The sequence below is a fragment of the Trachurus trachurus genome (genome assembly GCF_905171665.1).
Source record: "Trachurus trachurus genome assembly, chromosome: 6".
Taxonomy (NCBI): Eukaryota; Metazoa; Chordata; class Actinopteri; order Carangiformes; family Carangidae; genus Trachurus; species Trachurus trachurus.
Window position 1 is genome coordinate 33,129,730 of NC_139897.1, and position 24,940 is coordinate 33,154,669.

The 24,940-nt window shown below is 45.3% G+C and overlaps 1 protein-coding gene across 1 annotated transcript in view; it reads right to left on the reverse strand.

Moving 5' to 3' along the window:
- Positions 1 to 22,534, reverse strand: part of LOC310987541 (NACHT, LRR and PYD domains-containing protein 3-like) — a 136,013-nt gene extending 113,479 nt beyond the window's left edge. Inside the window, exons 1-10 of the mRNA XM_083973849.1 lie at positions 22,414 to 22,534; positions 21,766 to 21,998; positions 21,285 to 21,550; positions 19,582 to 21,104; positions 19,097 to 19,270; positions 16,531 to 16,707; positions 15,750 to 15,926; positions 12,902 to 13,078; positions 12,124 to 12,297; positions 6,046 to 6,219 (exon numbers count right to left, since the gene is read on the reverse strand). Coding sequence (XP_083829975.1) covers positions 6,046 to 6,219; positions 12,124 to 12,297; positions 12,902 to 13,078; positions 15,750 to 15,926; positions 16,531 to 16,707; positions 19,097 to 19,270; positions 19,582 to 21,104; positions 21,285 to 21,550; positions 21,766 to 21,998; positions 22,414 to 22,493 — 3,155 coding nt within the window. The 5' untranslated portion in view covers positions 22,494 to 22,534. The remainder of the gene's footprint in view (positions 1 to 6,045; positions 6,220 to 12,123; positions 12,298 to 12,901; positions 13,079 to 15,749; positions 15,927 to 16,530; positions 16,708 to 19,096; positions 19,271 to 19,581; positions 21,105 to 21,284; positions 21,551 to 21,765; positions 21,999 to 22,413) is intronic.
- Positions 22,535 to 24,940: the final 2,406 nt, after the last annotated feature.

Below are 24,940 nucleotides of genomic sequence, written 5' to 3' on the forward strand. Positions count from 1 at the left end.
TTACTTTAATTGTGTGATACTTAAAGTAAGTTACTGCTTACATTTTTAAAGTAACTCTCCCAGTCCTGCACACAGGTCTGTATCTGGTTTCTTACTCTGACTCCGGAGGTCCAGGTTCAGGACTGAATACTGGACGATGTCCCATGGACCAGTCACTCCTCATGGACAGACAGATGGATCCTGGAGGCTCTGCTCTCAGTCTGTAGTTCTGACCTCTGCAAACACAAACATGTTTTTATTCACTGGACACTCACACACACCTTTATTCACATCACATTGATCAATGGACACACACACATTTCCTCTTCTGTGACGTCACACACACTTCAGGTTTCTATCTGGTCTCTTACTGTGAGTCTGGAGGTTCATGTTTGGACCCGTCACTCTCCAGAGACTTTGATCTGTCCTCCTGTTCCTCCACATTAACACTCATCTTCAGGACTTCAGTCAGTCTGAGAGGGAGACCAGTAACACACACACACACACACACACACACACACACACACACACACACACACACACACACACACACACACACACACACACACACACACACACACACACACACACACACACACACACACACAGAATCAAGACACACCCAAATCCACCGAGGACAAACTATAATCACTTCCTTGTTTGATCCAGTTGTTGACCTCCACCACTCATAGTACTTTGACATTAAATCCATGTTCATCCAGTCACCGTGACCTTTGACCTTTGATGTTTGTTCTGAGTGTGAAGAAGTTGTGTGGAGGTGAATCTGAGACAATGTGCTGACGTATGTACGGACTACGTCTGACTCTTCTTCCCTCCACAGTCCACACAGACACACTGACTCTCACACTCTGACACAACAACAACAATAGTTATAATAATAATAATAATAATAATAATAATAATAATAATAATCATAATAATCATAATTATAATGTTGTGTTGACACTCACTCGTCTCAGACTTCAGTTTCTCTCCTTCTGCTCCGTTCACTCTAAAATGGTGGCATATTAGTTTCACTTCCTCCTCTGCATTTACAGGAAATCACACAAGGAGCAGGAGAGGAGTTGGAGGAGGAGGAATAGGAGGGAGGAGGAGAAGGAGGAAGAAGAGTTGGAGGAGGAGAAAGAGGAGGAGGAGGAGGAGGAATAGGAGGGAGGAGGAGGAGAAGGAGGAAGAAGAGTTGGAGGAGGAGAAAGAGGAGGAGGAGGAGGAGGAATAGGAGGGAGGAGGTGGAGGAGGAGGAGGAGGAAGGAGGAGGAGGAGGAGCAGGTGGAGGAGGGGGGAGGAGGAGGAGGAGGGAGGAGGAGGAGGAGGAAATGGAGGGAGGAGGTGGAGGAGGAGGGAGGAGGAGGTGGAAGAGGAGGACAAATTGAAACCCCAGAGGAGCCTCTGATGCCCCTCTCAAGGACCTGGACCTCCTTCTGATGCCCCTCTCAAGGACCTGGACCTCCTCCTGATGCCCCTCTCAAGGACCTGGACCTCCTTCTGATGCCCCTCTCAAGGACCTGCACCTCCTCCTGCCTCATGTTAAACCACAGTTTCTCATGGTGGAGTGAAGCTGGACAGAGATTTATAACTGGACCAACACATCAACTCTGTCGTCAAAACCAGTTTTTATCGTCTGAGGCTTCGATCCAAGATAAAAGACTCTGATCTGTCTCTGAGAGATTTAGAGATTCATGCTTTTAGTTCTACACGTTTGGACTCCTCCTCCTCCTGTTCCTCCTCCTCCTCCTCCTGTTCCTCCTGTTCCTCCTCTTCTTCCTCCTCCTCCTCCTCCTCCTCCTCCTGTTTCTCTTCCTCCTCCTGTTCCTCCTCCTCCTCTTCCTCCTCCTCCTCCTCTTCCTTTTCCTTTTCCTCCTCCTCCTCCTGTTCCTCCTCCTCCTGTTTCTCTTCCTCCTCCTCCTCCTCTTCCTCCTCCTCTTCCTTTTCCTCCTCCTCCTCCTGTTCCTCCTCCTCTTCCCCCTCTTCCACCTCCTCTTCCTTCTTGTCCTCCCTTCTCCTCCTCTTCTTCCTCCCCCTCTTTCTCCTCCTCCTCTTCTTGCTCCTCTTCCTCCTCCCTCTCCTCCTCCTCCACCTCTTCTTCATCCTCCTCCTCCTTCACCTCCTCCTCCTCCTCCGTCTCCTCCTCCTCTTCCTCCTCCTCCTCCTCCTCCTCCTCTTCTTCCTCTTCCCCTCCTCCTCCTCTTCTTCCTCCTCCTGCCCTTCCTCCTCTTCTTTCTCCTCCACCTCCTCCCCCTTCCTCGTCCTCCTCCATCACCTCCGCCTCCTCCTCCTCTTCTTCCTCCTCTTCCTTCTCCTCTTCTCCTCAACCTCCTCTTCTTCCTCCTCCTGCCCCTCTAAGTCTCTCTCTCCCTACACCTGCTCTTCCTCCTGCACTTCCTCCTCCTCCTTCCTCCTCTTCATATTCCTCCTCCTCCTCTTCTTTCTCCTCCTCCTCCACCCCCTCCTCCTCTTCCTCCTCCTTCTTCTCCTCTTCCACCTCCTCCTTCTCTTCCTCCTCATCAGTCTCCTCCTCTTCCTCCCCCTCCACCTATTCCACTTTCTCCTCCTCCTCCTCTTCCTCCCTCTCTACTTCCTCTTCCTCTTCCTCCTCCTCCACTCCCTCCTCCTCTTCCTCTCTCCTCCCTCCTCTTCCTCTTCCTCCTCTACCACCTACTCTTCCTCCTCCTCCTTCTCCTCCTCTTCTTTCTCCTCTTCCTCAACCTCCTCCTCTTCCTCCTCCTCCACCTCTAAGTCTCTCTCTCCCTCTTTCTCTACTCTTTCTCCTCCCCCTCTTCCTCTCTCTCCTCTCTCCTTCCTTTACTGTAGTGAAGTTGTATTTTGATGATGTTTTATTGTCCAATCACGTCCCATCGTTTGTAGCTCATTAACAGCGTCACATGTAAACGACACTAATAACCATTAAACATTAATTATCTAGATCTAATAACTCTGAGACCAGATTGACACAGTGAAGTCAGTGATGTGTAAAAAGCTGCTGTAACTCTGATCGACCACCAGGTGTCGCTGTGTTCACATGTCTGAAGCTTCGTCAGGTTTTGTGAATGAGTTTGTCTCCTGGTTTAATAACTCGTGACTCTTCAGGCTGCGTTCAAGGAAACCGGTTTTTCTCAGACTCCAGTGAAGTGGATCTTCTCCTCCGTCTGTTTCAGTGCACGTTGGTGACGGTGAGGACGACTCACGTCACGTTCAGGTGAGTCAGGTGATCTGACGCTGCTCGTCTCCTGACGTCGGATCAGACCGAGGCTTCATGTGTGTGTGTGTGTGTGTGTTCTTACTACGTTGTGAGGACCGGAGAGAGTTTTTCACCAGAGTGACGACGTTTATTTGAAAGAGCGTTACAAGAGTGTGTTTGTGTCCTCCTCCTCCTCCTCCTCCTCATCTTCTTTCTCCTCCTCCACCTCCTCCTCGTCCTCCTCCTCCACCTCCTCCTCATTTTCTTTCTCCTCCACCTCCTACTCCTCCTCTTCTCCCTCCTCTTCCGCTTCCTCCCCCTCCTCTTCTCCCTCCACTTCCACCTCCTCCTCCACCTCCTCCCTCCTCTTCTCCCTCCTCTTTCTCCTCTTCCTCCTCCTCCCCCCTCTTCTCCCTCCTCTTTCTCCTCCTCCTCCTCCTCTACCTCCTCCCTCCTCTTCTCCCTCCTCTTTCTCCTTCTCCCCCTCCTCCTCCACCTCCTCCCTCCTCTTCTCCCTCTTCCTCCTCTTTCTCCCCCTCCCCCTCCTCTTCTCCCTCCTCTTTCTCCTCTTCCTCCACCTCCTCCCTCCGCTTCTCCCTCCTCTTCCGCTTCCTACTCCTCTTCCTCCTCCTCCTTCTCCCCCTCCTCCCTCCTCTTCTCCCTCCTCCTCCTCCACCTCTTCTTTCTCCTCTTCCTCCTCCTCCTCCCCCTCCTCTTCTCCCTCCTCTTTCTCCTCTTCCTCCTCCTCCTCCACCTCCTCCCTCCTCTTCTCCCTCCTCTTTCTCCTTCTCCCCCTCCTCCTCTACCTCCTCCCTCCTTTTCTCCCTCCTCCTCCTCTTCCTACTCCTCTTCCCCCTCCTCCCTCTTCTTCTCCCTCCTCTTCCGCTTCCTCCTCCCCCTACTCCTCCCTCCTCTTCTCACTCCTCCTCCTCCTTCTCTTCTCCCTCCTCCTCCTCTTTGTCCTTCTCTTCCTCCTCCTCCACCTCCTCTTCCTCCTCCTCCTCCTCCTCCTCCTCCTCCTCCTCCTCCTCCACCTCCTCCTGACCTTCTCTCTGAGCGTCTCCTCCTACAGACGTTCAGCTGAGGGAATTCGCTCCTCACCTGTTGAGCCCAGCGTCAGGAGCTCATTATGGGATGTTTTACTTCTCTCTACAGTCTATGGAGGCCACTGAAAGAAGCTGAGCGCTCGCAGCAGGACAGATAATCAGATGGATAATCAGTAAAGTTAATAACTTCACTCTGATGTGGACAAGAATAAACTATTTCAGTGTTTCTCCTGTTATGTGGCCGTGTTGCCCAAACACAACTCTTGAACAGGTTGAACTGTTTTCACAGTTAAAAAACTCTTTGTTGTCTTTGTGCAGAGACAATATGAGATTTGCTTTTTCAGTTTAGAGTTTGTGTCAATAAAGTTTTGATAAGAGATGTTTGTTTTTCTTTCTTTTGGAGAGAAAAGTTAGTGATATTTTTACTTCACAGTACTTAAAGTTCCACAGCAAAAGTACTTCCTGTAGTTACAATATTATAAACACTTACTGTATTAATAGTACCAAAGTAAACAGTTCTTCACTGTAGTTACTGTAACACAGTAAAACTACTTAATAATCCGTATGTAATAATATAAATATATATATAAATAAAGGTATTTCCTGTAGATACAGTATCAGAGTTAAAGTACTTTATATAAGGTATCCTTTAGTTACAGTACCAAAGGAAAAGTACTTGATGTATTTATAGCACAACAATAAAAGTAGTTTCTGTTGACAGTATCAGAGTAAAAGTACTTCTTTCAAGGTATCACAGTGAATACTTCTCATATTTACAGTACCAGAGTAAAAGTATTTTCAGAATCACAATAATTGCACTTCAAGGTATCCTTTATTTACAGTACCACAGTAAAAGTACTCCCTGTACTTACAGTAACACAGTAAAAATAACTCATGTATTTACAGTAGAACAATAAGAGTAGTTTCTGTAGATACAGCATCTCAGTAAAAGTACTGCTTACAAGGTATCACAGTGAATAATAATAATATAGGAACAGAGTAAAAGTTTCTATAATGACAGTATCACAGTAAAAGTATTTAGTTAGGAGTTAGTGGAGTAAAAGTACTTCCTGTACCTGAGTGACAGGTGAAGCTCATTGTTCCTGTTTGACTCAACACCTTTACCTGTGACTGGATCACTGATGATTGACACATTGAAGCTGCTGCAGCGTTTTCTGAGTCTGTCATGTCATAGATGATGTCATGTGTGATGATGTCACATCCTGACAGGTTCACCTGCTGCACTTTACACTTTATTTCACTCCCACAGTCTCATCAGCTGTGGAAACAGCTACAGATCAGAAACACCGCAGAGTCTCCAGTCGAAAGTCTGGACTCTTCACAAGATCATGAAGCTGCTGCAGAGCTGAAGAACTCAGGTTGTTGTTGTATCCTCTCAGGTCCAGTTCTCTCAGGTGGGAGGGGTTGGACTTCAGAGCTGAGACCAGAGAAGAACAGCTGATGTCTGACAAACTGCAGCGCTCCAATCTGAATAAAGAATAAAAGAAGAAGATGAAATGAAGATCACACACACACACACACACACACACACACACACACACACACACACACACACACACACACACACACACACACGAATCGATCAGATCATTGATTATTGATCAGACTGAGTGAAATGAGCTGAAAGTGAAGAGTCATTGTCAGTGTGAGAGAAGAACAACTGGAAACGTGAGACAACAACTATTTCAAACGTCATTCATGACATCAAAGTCAATGATTCAAGTTCTGAGTGAAGATCAATCAGGTTCAGTTGTGGATCAAAGATCTAAGATCTACAACAGTAACAGTCAGTGAACTGACCTCAGAGTCTCCAGTCTACAGTCTGGACTCTCCAGAAAACCACTCAGACCCTTCACTCCTGAATCCTGCAGCTCGTTTCTGCTCAGGTCCAGGTGTCTCAGGTGGGAGGGGTTGGACTTCAGAGCTGAGACCAGAGAAGAACAGCTGATCTCTGACAAACCGCAGAGCTCCAATCTGAATAAAGAATAAAATCAGTGAGTTGAGGACAAAGCTCCTTGTTGACAGTGTTCAGTGTCTCATCATCTGTTCAGAGCCGAAGAAGCTTCAGAAAGAACAAGTTTAGAAAATCAAAGTCCAACAGCTGAAGCAACAGGAAGCAGGTTAAACAGTCACATAGAGAGAAAACAGCTCATTAATATTCATGAGAAGCTGCTGCTGCTTCAACACAGGCCCCGTCCACACGAATCAGTTTTTTTTTAATCCGGATAAATACTTTATCGGATTGGCCTCGCGTCCACACGAAAACTGCGTTTTCCGGGGTGAAAACGGTATTTTTTGAAAACGGGTCCCAGAGTGGGACAATTTGAAAACGCCGCCCCAGCGTTTTCGTCTGGACGGCCAATACGGCTTTTTTCTGAAACGATGATGTCATGCCCCCCGCCGCTCTACCTGTAACCTGAGACACACACACACCGCTGCAGCAGCTGCACAACAGCCTATATGGACGTAACAACAACAACGGAAACAACCTTTTTTTCCCTATTGAATGAAGAGAGTCTACTCTTTCTCGTGGTAGTTTTGGTGTTTACATAGTCATAGAACACAATATTCTGTGGTCGTTCAAAATGCTCTAAAACGGCTGGCAGTATGGGGCTCTCTGCTCTGAAAATGGCTGGCAGCCAATGAGTTAAGGTCGCTGCTGCTGGCCAATTTTTGTTTCTTGTTTGTTTGTTAGTTTTTTGTGTTTTTGTTCTTTTTATTTTCAGTGTGGAGAGATTTATTTTGAGATCACTCTTATTAGATGGTTTACAAAAGGCCTATTGGACTGAGGAATATTCTACACTCTGTCTGCCATGATAATGCCTCAATCCTTGATTAAAATCAAGGATTACGTAAATACCTTGGTTTAAATCAATATTCATTCTTAGCACCCATTGCGAATAATCCTGACTTTGAAAATTCTTGTGTAGATGTGGGATTCAGAGATCGGAAGACCGCTGGTATTACAGAAATTGGTGATATGATGTATATAGGTGGTGCACTAAAGTATTTTCAGCAACTGCAAGAAGAGTTTAAGCTTTCTCGAACTCAACTTTATCGTTACTTACAAATGAAGAGTTATTTAAACTCAATTTCATATTACAAAAAGTGGTAGTAAGCTGAATATTCTTGATAGTCTCATCATGAAAGCAGCAACAATTAATAAGAAAGTGATTACTTATATATACGATCAGTTGCTTACGAATGATGGGACTATAATTAATATCAAAAATAGTTGGGAAAAAGACCTTGGTGCTCACCTAGATGACCAGCCCTGGCGTAAGGTGTTAAATAATGCCAAGAAAATTACTAGATCAGACAAATCACATGATGTACAATATAAGATAATTAACAAACTGCATATGACTCCTGAAATACGTAGTAAATATGATGACTCATGTTCGGTAGCATGCAAGAAGTGTCAAAAACAACCAGGCACTTACTTTCTTTTAATGTGGTCATGTCCATTGATTAAAATATTCTGGTCTACTGTCCAAACAGAGATAGAGAAGTTCCTTGGCATTAAAATGGTAATGGATCCTAAACAGTGTATTCTTGGTATCGATCTTTTGTCTTTGTCTGGTCAAACGGGTAAATTGTTGAATATTATGTTGTATGCCGCACGTCTGTCAATTCTGAATGCTTGGCTTGACGAGCACCCACCTACGTTAGCAATGTGGTATGAGAAACTGCTATCAATTGTTCCTTATGAAAGACTATCTCATGTGGTGCAAGGAACCTTAGATGAATTTGTTAAAGAGTGGACCCCCCTGAGTATGTTTTTTGGATGCGAGTGGCCATCAATAATAAGTGTTGGTGTATATTAAGATAACACCCCCACACACACTCTCACAAATTTTTTTTTTTCTCTTTCCTGTCTTTTACATGTATTTGTGTTTTTGGTTTTTATTATATTATATAGTATTATTTTGTGTTGTATGTTGTTGTTCGTGACAGCGGAAGGCTGTAAGTTTGTTATTTTTCTGATGAGCTTGTCTTGCTGTCAATGTAAATCAAAAATTAAAAAGAAAGTTAAAGGGACAGTATGGGACATTTACCCCCATCTAGCGGTGCGGTTGCATGTCGGCACGTATTCTTGCTGTTGCGTTTATGTAAACTCGGGCAGAAGTCAGAAAAACAACACACGCTGCATGTATCAGGATAAACAAGCCTCTATGTAAACAAACGGTCCGCCAGCACGAGGCAAAACAATACAGGCGTGACAATATGTTGTCATGGTGATGTCGTATTGTTTACCTGACCCACGTTTTACCGGCTTTCTCTCGTCGAGTAAAATAACATCCGGTCGGTTTGCCGACGGCGTCACTCACGGCGTCATTCAGGTGTCTGACTGCACCTGAAGGCAACACCAGTGCCCCCGTCCTTCCTCACACTAGCTACACGGTGGTGACAGTTTTAACAGGCGCTGTCTGGAAAACTTTCTCCCCGAGCCGAGAAGCTCCGGCGGCCCGAGTTTGTGGTTACTGACGGCCACGGTGACACTGAACGTAAAACATGGCAATTCAACATGGCAGAGAAGGTTCGGTGAACCCCCCCCTGTATGTTTGTAACGACTTGTAACATCTCATTCTAAGGTACGAGAAAGCGCTCGTTTGTATGCGGGCGCGATTCCACTTCAGTGAAATACGTATTTATGAAAGCGATATTTGATTTTTGTCAATAAAAAGCCAATAAAGTCCCATACTGTCCCTTTAAACAAAAAAAAAATAAGGTCGCTGCAGTATTGAGCCGGGCAGGCAGCCTGCAGCCCAGCTAACGCTCTTCCACGGGGCAGGTGGCTCCTGTCAAAGTTCGCCCTATAAACGTGCATTTTTTTCAAGCTGACAGGCTCAGATAGTTACAATGAGTGTCCGACAACATACTAGAAAGGAGAAATGAACGTAATAGTCTCTACCTTTAGCTGGAGGTCGCTGTTTGCTGGGATCTGTGTCCAAATCTCACCACGCCAGAAATCTCGTTCTGAAATATCGCGATAACTCGCAACAAAACACCGGTGTGACTGAGGTGAAGAGAGACGACCGGAGAATTTACAAATTGTAACAACAAAATGTTGGGCTGCTCTTTGCGCAGCTTTCATAGAGCTTTCACAAGTTATGGCTAGATGTGCTACAAATGGATGCTGACACTCCTGTCGATGCACTGCGCCATCGCCGTGCCGACCACAGGGTCTGCTGTGACCACTTTGACCGGGGATGACTACTGCCAGTCAGAAGAAGAAGAGACGTGCTAAAGGTAGAGACATACATTAATTTCTCCATTCTAGTATGTTGTCAGACACTCATTGTAACTATCTGAGCCGGTCAGTTTGAAAAAAATGCCCGTTTATAGGGCAAACTTTGACGGGAGCCACTTGCCCCATGGAAGAGCATTAGCTGGGCTGCAGGCTGCCTGCCTGGCTCAATACTGGAACAACCTCAATAAAAGTATTATCCATCACTCACAGAAAAACATATGAAAACAGGGCCAAGGTTGAAAAAAACCGAAGTTGCCCTTTAACTGCACCATGTCTGAGCTGCACTTCTGTTCACATTGCCTTGGTGAATGGTCAACACACAGACGTGTCCCCTGGCTTTTTAGCGTCGAGCAGTTTAGCAGCTAATTCAGCTGCAGTGATGCTCCACTGGAGAGGTGAACACCTTAATGAGCTTTCATCTGAAGAAAAACAGCAGCTTTTATCTGACGGAGACCAACCACCTGAGCTAAAGGTGTTGCACATGTTGAAGACTTGGATCTGTGTAAACCATTGTGCATGAATCTGTTTGTTGTGAGGTTTTTGTGTAATGATCTGTCTGAGGTGCCAACCCCCCACAGCCCTGGGGCCTCATATATCAATGTTGCGTACGCACGAAAAAGTGGCGTACGTCATTTTCCACGCCAACGTTCAGATGTATCAAAAGTGAAATAACCATGGAAAAGTGCGGTGCCCCACGCCAACTCCATAGCTGGCGTACGCACGTTTCTACAGCTATTGTTCCTTTGGCGACACTTAGAGGTGAAGCTGGGAAACTGTTAATATTGTGAAAACAATTATTCCTCAGAGTAATGTGCACATCAGAGACACATTTATGAACAACCCATCCACGTGTTGCAATTAGATAGGTGGATATAAAAACATGCGCAAAGCAGTACCGTCAGCTTTAGTTTTAAGATATTGCAGATACTGCAGTGTGAAGTGAATGTACAGATGCATCACATATGAACAAACATTGAGGCGAGATGGCTGGTTCAGCGCACGATTCATTCATTCAGCATAGTTGGGAACAGATTACAGGCTTGCATTGCAAAGTAAATGTATTTGTTTAATTGTCCTATAACCCCCGATGCACACTGAGCACGTCCGCCCAGATATCACACTGTCAGTGACTTTCTTTTTTTGCTGGTTAACTACACACGCTGCGTGAAGTACTTAATGTCAATAAACACATGCGTAAAGTTGGACATGTGTCTTTATCAGCCTCCCTGGCGCACTGCATTTATTTACTACGCGATCTGTGTTTAAAAAAAGGAAAATGAAAATCATAAATCCATTTCACATAATTTAATTATTGAGTACATTTCAAAGGAGGTTAAATCGAAAGCAACTGGACTTAGTTATTTGTCTAGGAAGACGTTTCACCTCTCATCCAAGAGGCTTCATCAGTTCATGTACGCAGCTGACCAGGCTGGGACTGGTCCAACTATCTGGTGTGGAGACTCACTATTTAACCTCTTGTGTGGGCGTTTCACAAGGGTGATGATGTCACTGGTTCCCTTTTGTGCTCCAAGTGCCAACGACATTAGCTGGAGTGACAGTCGTTGGTGGGAAGTTGGTTTCGACTTCGTTAGTGCCCTATTGTGTTCTAACGACAGTCGTTGGAGTCACTTGCCACTTGTGAACAGTAGTTGTTCTTTGTTTGTTGTTTGTTCTACTGTTCACAAGTGGCAAGTGACTCCAACGACTGTCGTTAGAACACAATAGGGCACTAACGAAGTCGAAACCAACTTCCCACCAACGACTGTCACTCCAGCTAATGTCGTTGGCACTTGGAGCACAAAAGGGAACCAGTGACATCATCACCCTTGTGAAACGCCCACACAAGAGGTTAAATAGTTAGTCTCCACACCAGATAGTTGGACCAGTCCCAGCCTGGTCAGCTGCGTACATGAACTGATGAAGCCTCTTGGATGAGAGGTGAAACGTCTTCCTAGACAAATAACTAAGTCCAGTTGCTTTCGATTTAACCTCCTTTGAAATACTATGACCTGGACAAATGAGAATATGCACCGGCTTATTGAGTACATTGTCTGCTTTCATTTGGGATGACAGCGGTTGTCCGCGTCACATTCACCTTTATATCACACACACACTCTCCCACTCCCCTTTGTGATGGTGCCGGAGGAAAGAAAAAAAAAAAAAAGTTTACGCGGCTCAACTTTATCAAGGAGCACCTTCACCTCAAATTTTGTTAAATTGCTCTTCCTCACAGTTTTTCATGGTGTTATCTGACCGTGAAGAGAAGAGAATCTTTGGTGCAGGCCTTATTTACATGTATTTGTATATTTAAATGGAGGCGTGGACAGGGAGGAGTTAGGCACTTCTACATGTGTGCTCAGATCCATGCGTACGCACACTTTGATACATCTGATTTTTTTTGTGCGTACGACAGTTTCTGGATTTTGGCGTACGCCATGTTTCAGTATGAAATCCACGCAAGTATTGATACATGAGGCCCCTGGTCTTGGTCTGTGAGCGCCAGCCTACCCTGTCCTACAGCCTCAGTGTGGATCAGTAGAATATCTGCCTCATGTCTGCAGCTCAGTATCAACACAACTTTCACATCACATTCATCTGAGCACAGAAATAAAACAGAGTCTGACCTCAGAGTCTCCAGTCTACAGTCTGGACTCTCCAGAAAACCACTCAGATCCTTCACTCCTGAATCCTGCAGCGTGTTTCTGCTCAGGTCCAGGAGTCTCAGGTGGGAGGGGTTGGACTTCAGAGCTGAGACCAGAGAAGAACAGCTGATCTCTGACAAACTGCAGTCCTCCAATCTGAATAAAGAATAAAATAAGAAGATGAAATGATTGATGATTGATCAGATGTGTCCTGATCAATGATCAGTGTGTAAATGAGTGGAGGGACTTTGTCCTTGTGTTGTTGTGGATCATCATCATGTGGCCTTCTACACACATCATCCACATGTCAGCACAGATTCATCAGCTGCTACTGACCTCAGATCAGTCGGTCAATATACAATCAATATCTGATCAATACCTGTTGGACTAAACACTGACTACAACACACACACACACACACACACACACACACACACACACACACACACACACACACACACACACACACACACACACACACACACACACACACACACACACACACACACACACACACACACACACACACTTGCAGTGATAAGATCATTGATTATTGATCAGACTGAGTGAAATGAGCTGAAAGTGAAGAGTCATTGTCAGTGTGAGAGAAGAACAACTGGAAACATGAGACAACAACTATTTCAAATGTCCTTCATTCATGACATCAAAGTCAATGATTCAAGTTCTGAGTGAAGATCAATCAGGTTCAGTTGTAGATCAAAGATCTAAGATCCACAACAGTAACAGTCAGTGAACTGACCTCAGAGTCTCCAGTCTACAGTCTGGACTCTCCAGAAAACCACTCAGACCCTTCACTCCTGAATCCCGCAGCTTCTTGTTCCAGCTCAGGTCCAGGTGTCTCAGGTGGAAGGGGTTGGACTTCAGAGCTGAGCCCAGAGAAGAACAGCTGATCTCTGACAAACTGCAGTCCTTCAATCTGAATAAAGAATAAAAGCAGTGAGTTGAGGACAAAGCTCCTTGTTGACAGCGTTCAGTGACTCATCATCTGTTCAGAGCTGAAGAAGCTTCAGAAAGAACAAGTTTAGAAAATCAAAGTCCAACAGCTGAAGCAACAGGAAGCAGGTTAAACAGTCACATAGAGAGAAAACAGCTCATTAATATTCATGAGAAGCTGCTGCTGCTTCAACACAGACGCAGTGACTCCGCCTCTTCACCTGTCAGCTCCACCTGTGGCTCCATCCAACAAACATGTGAGGTTGAACTCTGTTACCATGACAACTAACGTGTAGAAACACACACCTGCTTATTATGGGATGATTGGCTTCACTATAAACATCACTTAGCCTCAGGAAAGAGGTGGAGCCAGCAGCTATTGATTATAGATCAGTTATTGTCAGAGGTGGGTAGAGTAGCCAAAAATTGTACTCAAGTAAGAGTATAGTTGCTTTAGAATAATGTTACTCAAGTAAAAGTAAAAAGTAGCCATTCAAACATTTACTTGAGTAAGAGTAGAAAGTACTTGGTGAAAAAGCTACTCAAGTACTGAGTAACTGCTGAGTAACCTCTGATTTGCTCGTTTAATTATCAGCGCATAAATGTAGGCCTAATCTGATACACAAAAATATAATAGCAATGAAAAAATCTAGATATTGCCAAAGAACAACATTTAACAACTAAGACAAAAGCATAAATGACATTTTTTACAAAGTAACATAAATGAAGACAAATTCAGCCACAATAACTTACATAGGCCTATCTATGAAAGATCTATGAACTGTCCATAAGCTCTTTGTGTGGGTGTGTGTGTCTGTGTGTCTATCTGTGACTGTGTGTGTGTGTGTGGGGGGGGGGGGGGGGGGCCTATGATTGGTTTCTAGTGAAACCAAAGTCACATAACCACACCCCCGAAACTGGGGGGGTGGTCATGTGACTAGGAGTCATGTGTCTCCAGGTGTGTATGGGGTTTAAACTTCCTAGGGAGGAAGAAGAATAAGATGACCTGGATGACTGAGAACCTTCACGGACATTATCCACTATTATCCACGACATACCGGGGCTGACGTCATCCTAATCATTTACTAGCCACAGTTTCTCAAATTTGAGGCGGAGTGACCGTCCTGTTTACCGCGGAGATTTTGTGTGCGGTCATGTACCTGCCTGGCTCTGTCTGATTGGTTAAACGGAGGCAAACGTCGCGAGTGGCAACATCTGATTGGTGAAACGCAGTCACGTGACAGAGGCTCAGAGTCTATCGCTCTGCTCAGAAGTATCTCCCTTAAAACATAAACAAACAGATCGCACATTGGATCAATAAGAAGAAGTAGCGACCGGAATGAAGCTAAATGTAACGGAGTAAAAGTACCGCTTCTTCTGAAGAAATATACTCAAGTAAAAGTAACGAGTATGCTGCATTGAAACTACTCTTAGAAGTACAATTTTTCCAAAAAGTTACTCAAGTAAATGTAACGGAGTAAATGTAGCGCGTTACTACCCACCTCTGGTTATTGTCTGATACATCACATGTGTTTCTGTAGTGGAGGTGAAACATGAAGAGAAACAGAGACTGGACTAAAAAATAGTGACGTGCAGTCAGGGCTTTGATTTATTCACTTCATCTAAAGTTGGATTCTTTTGGACTTTCAGATAAATTTACTACAAGTTCAATGTGTCAGAATGTGGTGATTTTCATGGTCTAATAAAAGCCAGTAAACAGAGCTAGCTTCTGTCCAGGCAGCAGCTGCACAAACCACTCAGCCATGTGTAGTATTACAGAGCAAAGGCCCAGAGCTGCTCTGCCTCTTCTGTCAGTACGGTGTGTATGTGGCTGTTTGCACATGTGCAGTAAGTTCCCACAGAGAGTTCACATGGAGGTGAAAAGGCTCAACGCTACGCTGCCTCTTAACTTAACTGCACCATGTCTGAGCTGCACTTCTGTTCACGTTGCCTTGGTGAATGGTCAACACACAGATGTGTCCCCTGGCTTTTTAGCGTCCAGCAGTTTAGCAGCTAATTCAACTGCAGTGATGCTCCACTGGAGAGGTGAACACCTTAATGAGCTTTCATCTGAAGAACAACAGCAGCTTTTATCTGACGGGAGACCAACGCCTGAGCTATGGTGGCTAACAGTTAGCAAGTTTTATCCTACTCTCTCTCTGACACTTAGACACTTTTACACACACACACAGCCCAGGTTGTGTGTCTTCTCTGTTGTTAACCTTGTAATAACAGCTTCTTGTGTACAGTTAACATCCTTGCTGCTCAGGTCTGAGTGTGGATTGTGTTAAAGGTTTGTTGTGTGATGTGAGCGGTGCTCCAACATGTGATCCTGTTATTGATCTGAGTTGTGTGTAAATAACAGCTGATGTCAGGACGGCATGGATTGTGGGGAAAAGGTGTTGCACATGTTTAAGACTTGGATCTGTGTAAACCATTGTGCATAAATGTGTTTGTTGTGAGGTTTTTGTGTGATGAGCTGTCTGAGGTGCCGACCCCCCCACAGCCCTGGTCTTGGTCTGTGAGCGCCTGCCTACCCTGTCCTACAGCCTCAGTGTTGATCAGTAGAATATCAGCCTCATTGTCTTCAGCTCAGTATCAACACAACTTTCACATCACATTCATCTGAGCACAGAAATAAAACAGAGTCTGACCTCAGAGTCTCCAGTCTACAGTCTGGACTCTCCAGAAAACCACTCAGATGCTTCACTCCTGAATACCGCAGCCTGTTGTTGTTGCTCAGGTCCAGGTGTTTCAGGTGGGAAGGGTTGGACTTCAGAGCTGAGACCAGAGAAGAACAGCTGATCTCTGACAACCAGCAGCTCTCCAATCTGAATAAAGAATAAAAGAAGAAGATGAAATGATTGATGATTGATCAGATGTGTCCTGATCAATGATCAGTGTGTAAATGAGTAGAGGGACTCTGTCCTTGTGTTGTTGTGGATCATCATCATGTGGCCTTCTACACACATCATCCACATGTCAGCACAGATTCATCAGCTGCTGCTGACCTCAGATCAGTCGGTCAATATACAATCAATATCTGATCAATACCTGTTGGACTAAACACTGACTACAACACACACACACACACACACACACACACACACACACACACACACACACACACACACACACACACACACACACACACACACACACACACACACACACACACACACACACACACACACACACACACACTTGCAGTGATCAGATCATTGATTATTGATCAGACTGAGTGAAATGAGCTGAAAGTGAAGAGTCATTGTCAGTGTGAGAGAAGAACAACTGGAAACATGAGACAACAACTATTTCAAATGTCCTTCATTCATGACATCAAAGTCAATGATTCAAGTTCTGAGTGAAGATCAATCAGGTTCAGTTGTGGATCAAAGATCTAAGATCTACAACAGTAACAGTCAGTGAACTGACCTCAGAGTCTCCAGTCTACAGTCTGGACTCTCCAGAAAACCACTCAGATGCTTCACTCCTGAATCCTTCAGCTTTCTGTTGTTACCCAGGTCCAGTTTTCTCAGGTGGGAGGGGTTGGACTTCAGAGCTGAGACCAGAGAAGAACAGCTGATCTTTGACAAACTGCAGCCCCACAATCTGAATAAAGAATAAAAGCAGTGAGTTGAGGACAAAGCTCCTTGTTGACAGTGTTCAGTGTGTCATCCTAGTGGGGCTTTCAGTGACAGACCGGCCGGGGGTTAGGGTTAGAAATAAAAAAAGGAATGCTTCACTATAAACAACACAGAGCCTCAGGAAAGAGGTGGAGCCAGCAGCTATTGATTATAGATCAGTTATTTAAGCAATATATCACGACAGGCCGTGGTATAATGAGCAAATACCACGGACTGGAGTGATATATTGCTTTTATAAAACGGTTACGAATGAAGGCAATATAAAAGAGGGATACGCAATCAATTTCATGTAGGTTTATTCAACCAGAAATACATATTATCCAATAAAATAGCCTCACTGTGAAAAAAATAGTCCCACCTCTCCAGACGTTAGCTCCAAGTAGCTCTGCATCTCGTCTTTTCCTCCGCTTTTTTTCAGGTGAAAGTCACTGCTCAGTCCCCTCTATCATTGTTAACCCTCCCAAGAGGTGAAAGTCAACTTTAAACATGTGATTTCAACTACTTTAGTCCGTTTTTTTAACATCGTAAAAGCATCAGCTGTCTTTTGCTATGGACTGCAACAGTCCGTTGTCATGGATACATGACAACAACTTCCATTCATACCAGTCATACGTGCCCATAGACTGTAAAAGTACGTGCCTGACGCGGAGTGATAGCCTACGCTGTGATAAGGTTTTAGAATAGTAGCCGTGGTATATGCTCAATATACCACGGTTAACAACCAATCAGATCGCCGGATTTCACCTTTCCGTTTTATAATGTCTGATACATCACATGTGTTTCTGTAGTGGAGGTGAAACATGAAGAGAAACAGAGACTGGAATAAAAACCAGTGACGTGCTGTCAGGGCTTTGATTTATTCACTTCATCTAAAGTTGGATTCTTTTTGACTTTCAGATAAGTTTACTACAAGTTCAATGTGTCAGAATGTGGTGATTTTCATGGTCTAATAAAAGCCAGTAAACAGAGCTAGCTTCTGTCCAGGCAGCAGCTGCACAAACCACTCAGCCATGTGTAGTATTACAGAGCAAAGGCCCAGAGCTGCTCTGCCTCTTTTGTCAGTACGGTGTGTATGTGGCTGTTTGCACATGTGCAGTAAGTTCCCACAGAGAGTTCACATGGAGGTTAAAAGGCACAACGCTACGCTGTCTCTTAACTTAACTGCACCATGTCTGAGCTGCGCTTCTGTTTACATTGCCTTGGTGAATGGTCAACACACAGACGTGTCCCCTGGCTTTTTAGCCTCCAGCAGTTTAGCAGCTAATTCAACTGCAGTGATGCTCCACTGGAGAGGTGAACACCTTAATGAGCTTTCATCTGAAGAACAACAGCAGCTTTTATCTGACGGGAGACCAACGCCTGAGCTATGGTGGCTAACAGTTAGCAAGTTTTATCCTACTCTCTCTCTGACACTTAGACACTTTTACACACACACACAGCCCAGGTTGTGTGTCTTCTCTGTTGTTAACCTTGTAATAACAGCTTGTTGTGTACAGTTAACATCCTTGTTGCTCAGGTCTGAGTGTGGATTTTGTTAAAGGTTTGTTGTGTGATGTGAGCGGTGCTCCAACATGTGATCCTGTTATTGATTTGAGTTGTGTGTTAATAACAGCTGATGTCAGGACGGCATGGATTGTGGGGAAAAGGTGTTGTACATGTTTAAGACTTGGATCTGTGTAAACACAGGTCATTGTCAGTGTGAGAGAGAAGAACAACTGGAAACATGAGACAACAAGTATTTCAAACGTCCTTCATTCATGACATCAAAGTCAATGATTCAAGTTCTGAGTGAAGATCAATCAGGTTCATTTGTGGATCAAAGATCTAAGATCTACAACAGTAACTGTCAGTGAACTGACCTCAGAGTCTCCAGTCTACAGTCTGGACTCTCCAGAAAACCACTCAGATCCTTCACTCCTGAACCCTGCAGCTTGTAGTTGTAGCTCAGGTCCAGTTCTCTCAGTTGGGAGGGGTTGGACTTCAGAGCTGAGACCAGAGAAGAACAGCTGATCTCTGACAAACTGCAGCGCTCCAATCTGAATAAAGAATAAAAGCAGTGAGTTGAGGACAAAGCTCCTTGTTGACAGCGTTCAGTGTCTCATCATCTGTTCAGAGCTGAAGAAGCTTCAGGTCCAGAGGCTGTGGACACAGTCACAGTGGCTCAGGAGAAACTGTCCACTGTCTGAAGCTGACCTCTGACCCCTCACTGACAGTGGAGTCATGTGACCAGAGGCTGCTTCACAGACACCGTGGACAGGAAGTAAACTCCTTTAATGTCATGTGCTTCGAACTGAACTTCACACATTTTAACTGAACACAGACAAAAGTCCAACAGGTCCAGTCAGTGAACTCACCTCAGAGTCTCCAGTCTACAGTTTGGACTCTCCAGTCCAGCACACAGAACCTTCACTGATGAATCACTCAGGTTGTTGTCACTCAGGTTCAGTTCTGTCAGGTGGGAGGGGTTGGACTTCAGAGCTGAGGCCACGACTTCACAGTGACTCTCTGAGAGTTTACAACCATCAAGTCTGTGAAGAAAGAAAATATCAAATGTGTCAGAATCAAATCAGATGAAAGCTGCAGTAAAAACACAGTTGATGCATCTGAAGACAGGACGTGATGATGTGATGAACATCTGAGCTTCAGCTCATCTTCTCTGACTGAGTTTGACAGGAAACAATGATCCTCATCACTCTCACAGGATGGACGGGACCCTGAAGCAAAGCCTGCTCACTCTATATTATCCCTCACGTAATGTTTTCAAAGTCAAACTAAAAATAATGGTAAAAAAAAGAAAAACTCTGTTTATGTGAACTACTGATTTAATGTCTGGTCTCACCGAGCCTTCCTGCAGTTCCTCACAGCTGGGATCAGTCTCCGTCGTCCCTCCTCAGATGTGTTGTACTTCCTCAGGTCCAACTCGTCCAGAACCTGCTCTGACATCTGCAGCATGTAGGCCAGAGCTGAACACTGGATCTCAGAGAGTTCCTCTGATCTGTTCTCTGACTTGAGGAACTGTTGGATCTGCTGATGAACTGACTGGTCCTTCATCTCCGTCAGACAGTGGAAGATGTTGATGCTTCTGTCAGGAGAGATTTCATGAGTCTTCATCTCCTTCAGGTTGTTGTAGGTTCTCTGGATGGTTTCTGGACTGTTGTCTGTCTGACCCAGCAGACCTCCTAACAGCCTCTGGTTGGACTCCAGAGAGAGGCCATGAAGGAAGCGAACAAACAGGTCCAGGTGACCGTTTTTACTGCTGAGGGATTTCTGCATGGCTCCCTGCAGGAAGACATCCAAGGTTAAAATAAAATGTTGTTTACCAACGAAGTTCTCCAGGACCTGTGTGTACATGTTGGTGAAACAGTGGAACATGTAGACTGCAGCCAGAAACTCCTGAACACTCAGATGAACAAAGCAGTAGACTGTTTTCTGGAAGATCACACTCTCTCTTTTGAAGATCTCAGTACAGAGTCCTGAGTTCACCAAGGCCTCTGTGACATCCAGACCACACTGCTCCAGGTCTTCTTGGTAGAACATGATGTTTCCTTCCTCCAGCTGTTCAAACGCCAGCCTCCCCAGCTTCAGAAGAACTTCCCTGTCGGCCTCCGTCAGCTCCTGTGGACTCGTCTCATGTCCTTCACCGTACTTGTTCTTCTTCCTCTTTGTCTGGACCAGCAGGAAGTGTGAGAACAGGTCAGTGGTGGTCTTTGGCAGCTCTCCTCTCTGGTCTGTGGTCAACATGTGCTCCAGAACTGTAGCACTGATCCAGCAGAAGACTGGGACTTGACACATGATGTGGAGGGTCCTGGACGTCTTGATGTGTGAGATGATTCTTCTGGACAGATCTTCATCACTGGACCTCCTCCTGAAGTACTCCTCCATCTGGGCGTCAGTGAAGCCTCGGACCTCTGTTACCCTGTCAACACATGTAGGAGGGATCTGATTGGCTGCTGCAGGTCTGGAGGTGATCCAGACCAGAGCCGAGGGAAGCAGATTCCCCTGGATGAGGTTTGTCAGCAGCACGTTGACTGATGACGTCTGTGTGACATCAGACACAACCTCCCTGTTGTTGAAGTCCAGTGACAATCGGCTTTCATCCAGGCCGTCAAAGATGAAGAGAAGTTTACAGACAGCCAGCTGCTCTGCTGTGACCTTCTGTAATGTTGGATGGAAAACATGGAGCAGCCTGAGAAGACTCAACCGCTGATCTCTGATCAGGTTCAGCTCCCTGAACGAAAGCAGAACCAGCAGACTGACATCTTGGTTCTCCAAGCCCTCGGCCCAGTCCAGAGTGAACTTCTGCACCAAGAAGGTTTTTCCAACGCCAGCGACGCCGTTGGTAAGAACCACTCTGATGGGTCTCTGTTGGACAGGTGAGACCATAGAGACGTCCTCTCTCTGTTGGACAGGTGAGACCGTAGAGACGTCCTCTCTCTGTTGGACAGGTGAGACCGCAGAGACGTCCTCTCTCTGTTGGACAGGTGAGACCGTAGAGACGTCCTCTCTCTGTTGGACAGGTGAGACTGTAGAGACGTCCTCTCTCTGTTGGACAGGTAAGTCTTTAAAGATGTCGTTGCACTTGATTGGAGTGTCATGGAGGGTCTTTTTCTTGGACGTTGTCTCCAGCTGTCTCACCTCATGTTGGGTATTAACCTCTTCACTCTGTCCCTCTGTGATGTAGAGCTCAGTGTAGATCCTGTTGAGGAGGGTCCCACTTCCTGTTCCCTCAGTTCCTTCAGTCACTTGTTCACATCTGCTCCTCAGACTGATCTTATGTTGATCTAAAACCTCCTGCAGACCACGATCTGCTGAGAGAGAAGAGACAGAGTCAGACTGAAGACAGAGAGTCTGACAATCTGATCAGATTATTTTCATCAGCTCCAGAAAAACTGCAGACAACAAAGAGAAGGTTTGAATCATAATCTTAAATGTCAGTGCTGTGTGATGGACCAATGACTCTGGAGAAAACAACAGGTCCTGGTTTCACAAATGACCACATCAGCAGACAGATGTTCAGTATCACTTTGTCCACAGCTGCTCTGATTGGCTGTCTGCAGCTCACCTCTGGTTCTGGGTCTTTGTCCACACTGGGGACAGGAGGGGGGTCCTGAAGAACCAGACTGGTCCCAGTCTGAGGTGAAGCACTGTCTGCAGAACCAGTGTCCACAGCTGGTGGAGACTGGATCCTTCAGGACGTCCTGACAGAGACCACAGCAGGACAGCTGCTGGTCCACAGAGACACCACTCCTCTTCCTCCTGTCAAGACATTTCTGGATCAACAACATGTTACAGCTCCACATCTGAGCTCTGATTGGTTAACCACCACAAGAGGGCGGGGCTTCAGTAAGCAGAGGAGCAGAGAGAGAGAAAGTAGAGGAAGACGAGTGTAGAGAGACGAGCTGAATGAAGACCTGGTCCTGAACTGGTCTGGTTTCTGTCTCTGTTTATCTGTTGACCTTACATCTGGACTTAAAACAAACTCCCTGTTAGTTTGAATCTCTTCATTCATCAGTCTGATGGACAGAGTGTGTGTGCATGTTTCTGTCTCTGAGGTTTGTTGTGAACCTTCAGAGTCTGATGGATCTGGTTCCTGGTTTCTCTCTGTTTCCTTCACAGGAGTCTAATGACTGAATCATCTTCAGCTCAGTTTACAGTAGAAACCTCCTCTTACCATGACTCTGAAGGTCCAGGTCCAGGTCCAGGTCCAGAACTGAATTCTGGAGGAAGCTCTTTGGACCAGTCACTCTTCATGGACAGACAGATGGATCCTGGAGACTCTCCTCTCAGTTTGTGGTTCTGACCTCTGCAAACACAAACATGTTTTTATTATCATCACATTGATCACTGATCAGTGGACACACACACACAAAACAGGAAGTAATTTCCTGTTCGGTAACGTCACACACACATGCTTGTAATGCTATATTTGTGAGGACACTCATTGACATAATGCATTTTTTTTTTACACATAAAAAATAAAACAAAACATTTACTTATCTCTCTTACTAGTAAGAAAAATATGAAAAATAAATGTGCAGGTGAGGTCTGAAATCTGAAAGGCTTATAACATGACCTCACCTTGATCTAACACATAATTGAAGCACAGTCAAGAAATAATAATCGCATACCTTGTGCAAGGTATAAAAATGTAAAATTAAAAAAGAAAGGAAGGAAAAAGATGAAAAGAACAGGGAAAATGTTGGTAGTAAAAATAAAAGTAGTAGTGATGATAACAGCACTAAATAAATAAATAAACAAAAAGAGGTGAGAAAAGAAAGAGAAAAGAAAGCATAACGAGAATGCATAACCTTAACCATTACTCTTAACCTAACTTAAACCTAATTATAACCTAAAGTCTTAACCCTCAAACAGCCCTCGGAAAAAGTGAGGGCCGGCCAAAATGTCCTCACTTCCCAAAAATGTCCTCACTCTGTTGGTTAAAAACTCTTGATGGTCCTCACAACGTAGTAAGTACAAGAACACACACATACACTCAGGTTCTGGGTTTTATTAGGTCTCTTACTGTGACTCTGAAGGTCCAGGTCCAGGTCCAGGTCTAAAGTAAATAGGTTTTCCCATGGACCGGTCACTCTTTTTAAAATTATTTTAATTTAAACACACAGACATATTCCAAATAATAGTAATAATACAAAAAAGGGAAAAGACAAACAAATAAAAGAACAAACCACCCCTTAAATGGTCTCAGGCGCTAAGCAGCGACCGAGAAGATGGCGTCGGTCGCTTAAGCTCCGGCAGTTCGACCCAGTAGAAAAGTCGCTTTTTAACTAGTTTCTATACCCTTCTAAGTTAAAGGGATAGTTCACCCTAGAATGATATTTCGCTCATTATCTACTCACCCTCATGTTGACTAAGGGCTGGAAGAAGTTTCAGAGTCCACCGTCCCTTCTCTGAGTTACAGGGGGTCTTGGCGTAGCAGTGCATGTCCATATAACGGTTGCAAAGGGACACCAGAGCTCTTCGTAAAAAAACACACAAAAAAAAACATCCAAATACCTCCATGATGCTCGTATGTAATGTCCGTCTTGTGCTGAAGCCCCAAATTGTGTAATTGTCCCGAAAAAAATTAAATAAGTCTATATTTTAAGCTTGTTTGTAGTGGAAGCTTCTCGAAGCTCCTCTTCCTGGTCCGTCCAAATCTCGCGTGATTCGCAGTAACCGCACTGACGCCGGCGCAAATCACGCGAGATTTGGACGGACCAGGAAGAGGAGCTTCGAGAAGCTTCCGCTACAAACAAGCTTAAAATATAGACTTATCGGGCTATTGTTTTTAACAATCGAAAAGTCCGATCGTCCTATTTTCCTCATCTGAGCGTGTGCAGCTCCCAGCTCACTTCTCACTGCTTTTTCGCTTCTCACTCATTTTACTCTGCTTACACCGTCACTGTATGGACAATTCCTCACATCATTGCGTGGATAATCCTTATGGATATTTCGGCATACGGCTGAAGGCTGCTTGAATAACACCTGCAATTGAGTGACTCCGGAGAGTGCGACCACAGCAAGCGGAAGCTACCTGAATAACACCTGGCTGCAGCGATTGACTCCGGAGAGCGGAGGCTACCTGAGTTTTCCAACATCCGTCCGTAAGTCTTCGCCTACCTCCGGCTGCTATTTTCGCCCTCTCACCGGCACCTCGACTCTCCGTCCTCGATCAGCTACATAGTCCTCCTGCTGTCTCTGGCTGTTTGTTGCTGGTCGCTTTTTCTTCCTCTGTTTCAGTGTATCTGGATCACATCCGCATCAATGCCGCTGCTCACCTCGCCACCAGGCTGTGACAACTGTACCCTCCTGGCCGGAAAGATCCGCGAACTAGAAAAAAGAATCTCCAACCTCTATCAGATCCAGGAAGCGGAGAAGTTCATGGACACTATCGTCTTCGGACCAGCCCAGCATAGAACCGGCAGCGCGCTGGGAGCAGAGATCACCGTCGCCATGGATACGGCCCCGCCCCCCTCTGCTCCGGAGCCTGTCACCGCTCATCCTCTGGCTGTCTCTCCTTTCCTCCCTGCCCCAGGATTACGCCTGGGGGCAAATTTCAAGGCCCAGGCCAGCTCTACCCCGAATCAGGAAACCAACTGGATCCAGACTAGTGGGAAAACAAGGAATAAATCCCCCGAACCTCATCATTTCAGTCTCCACCTGGAGATCAAATTTGACATCCTCAGTGAACAGGATTT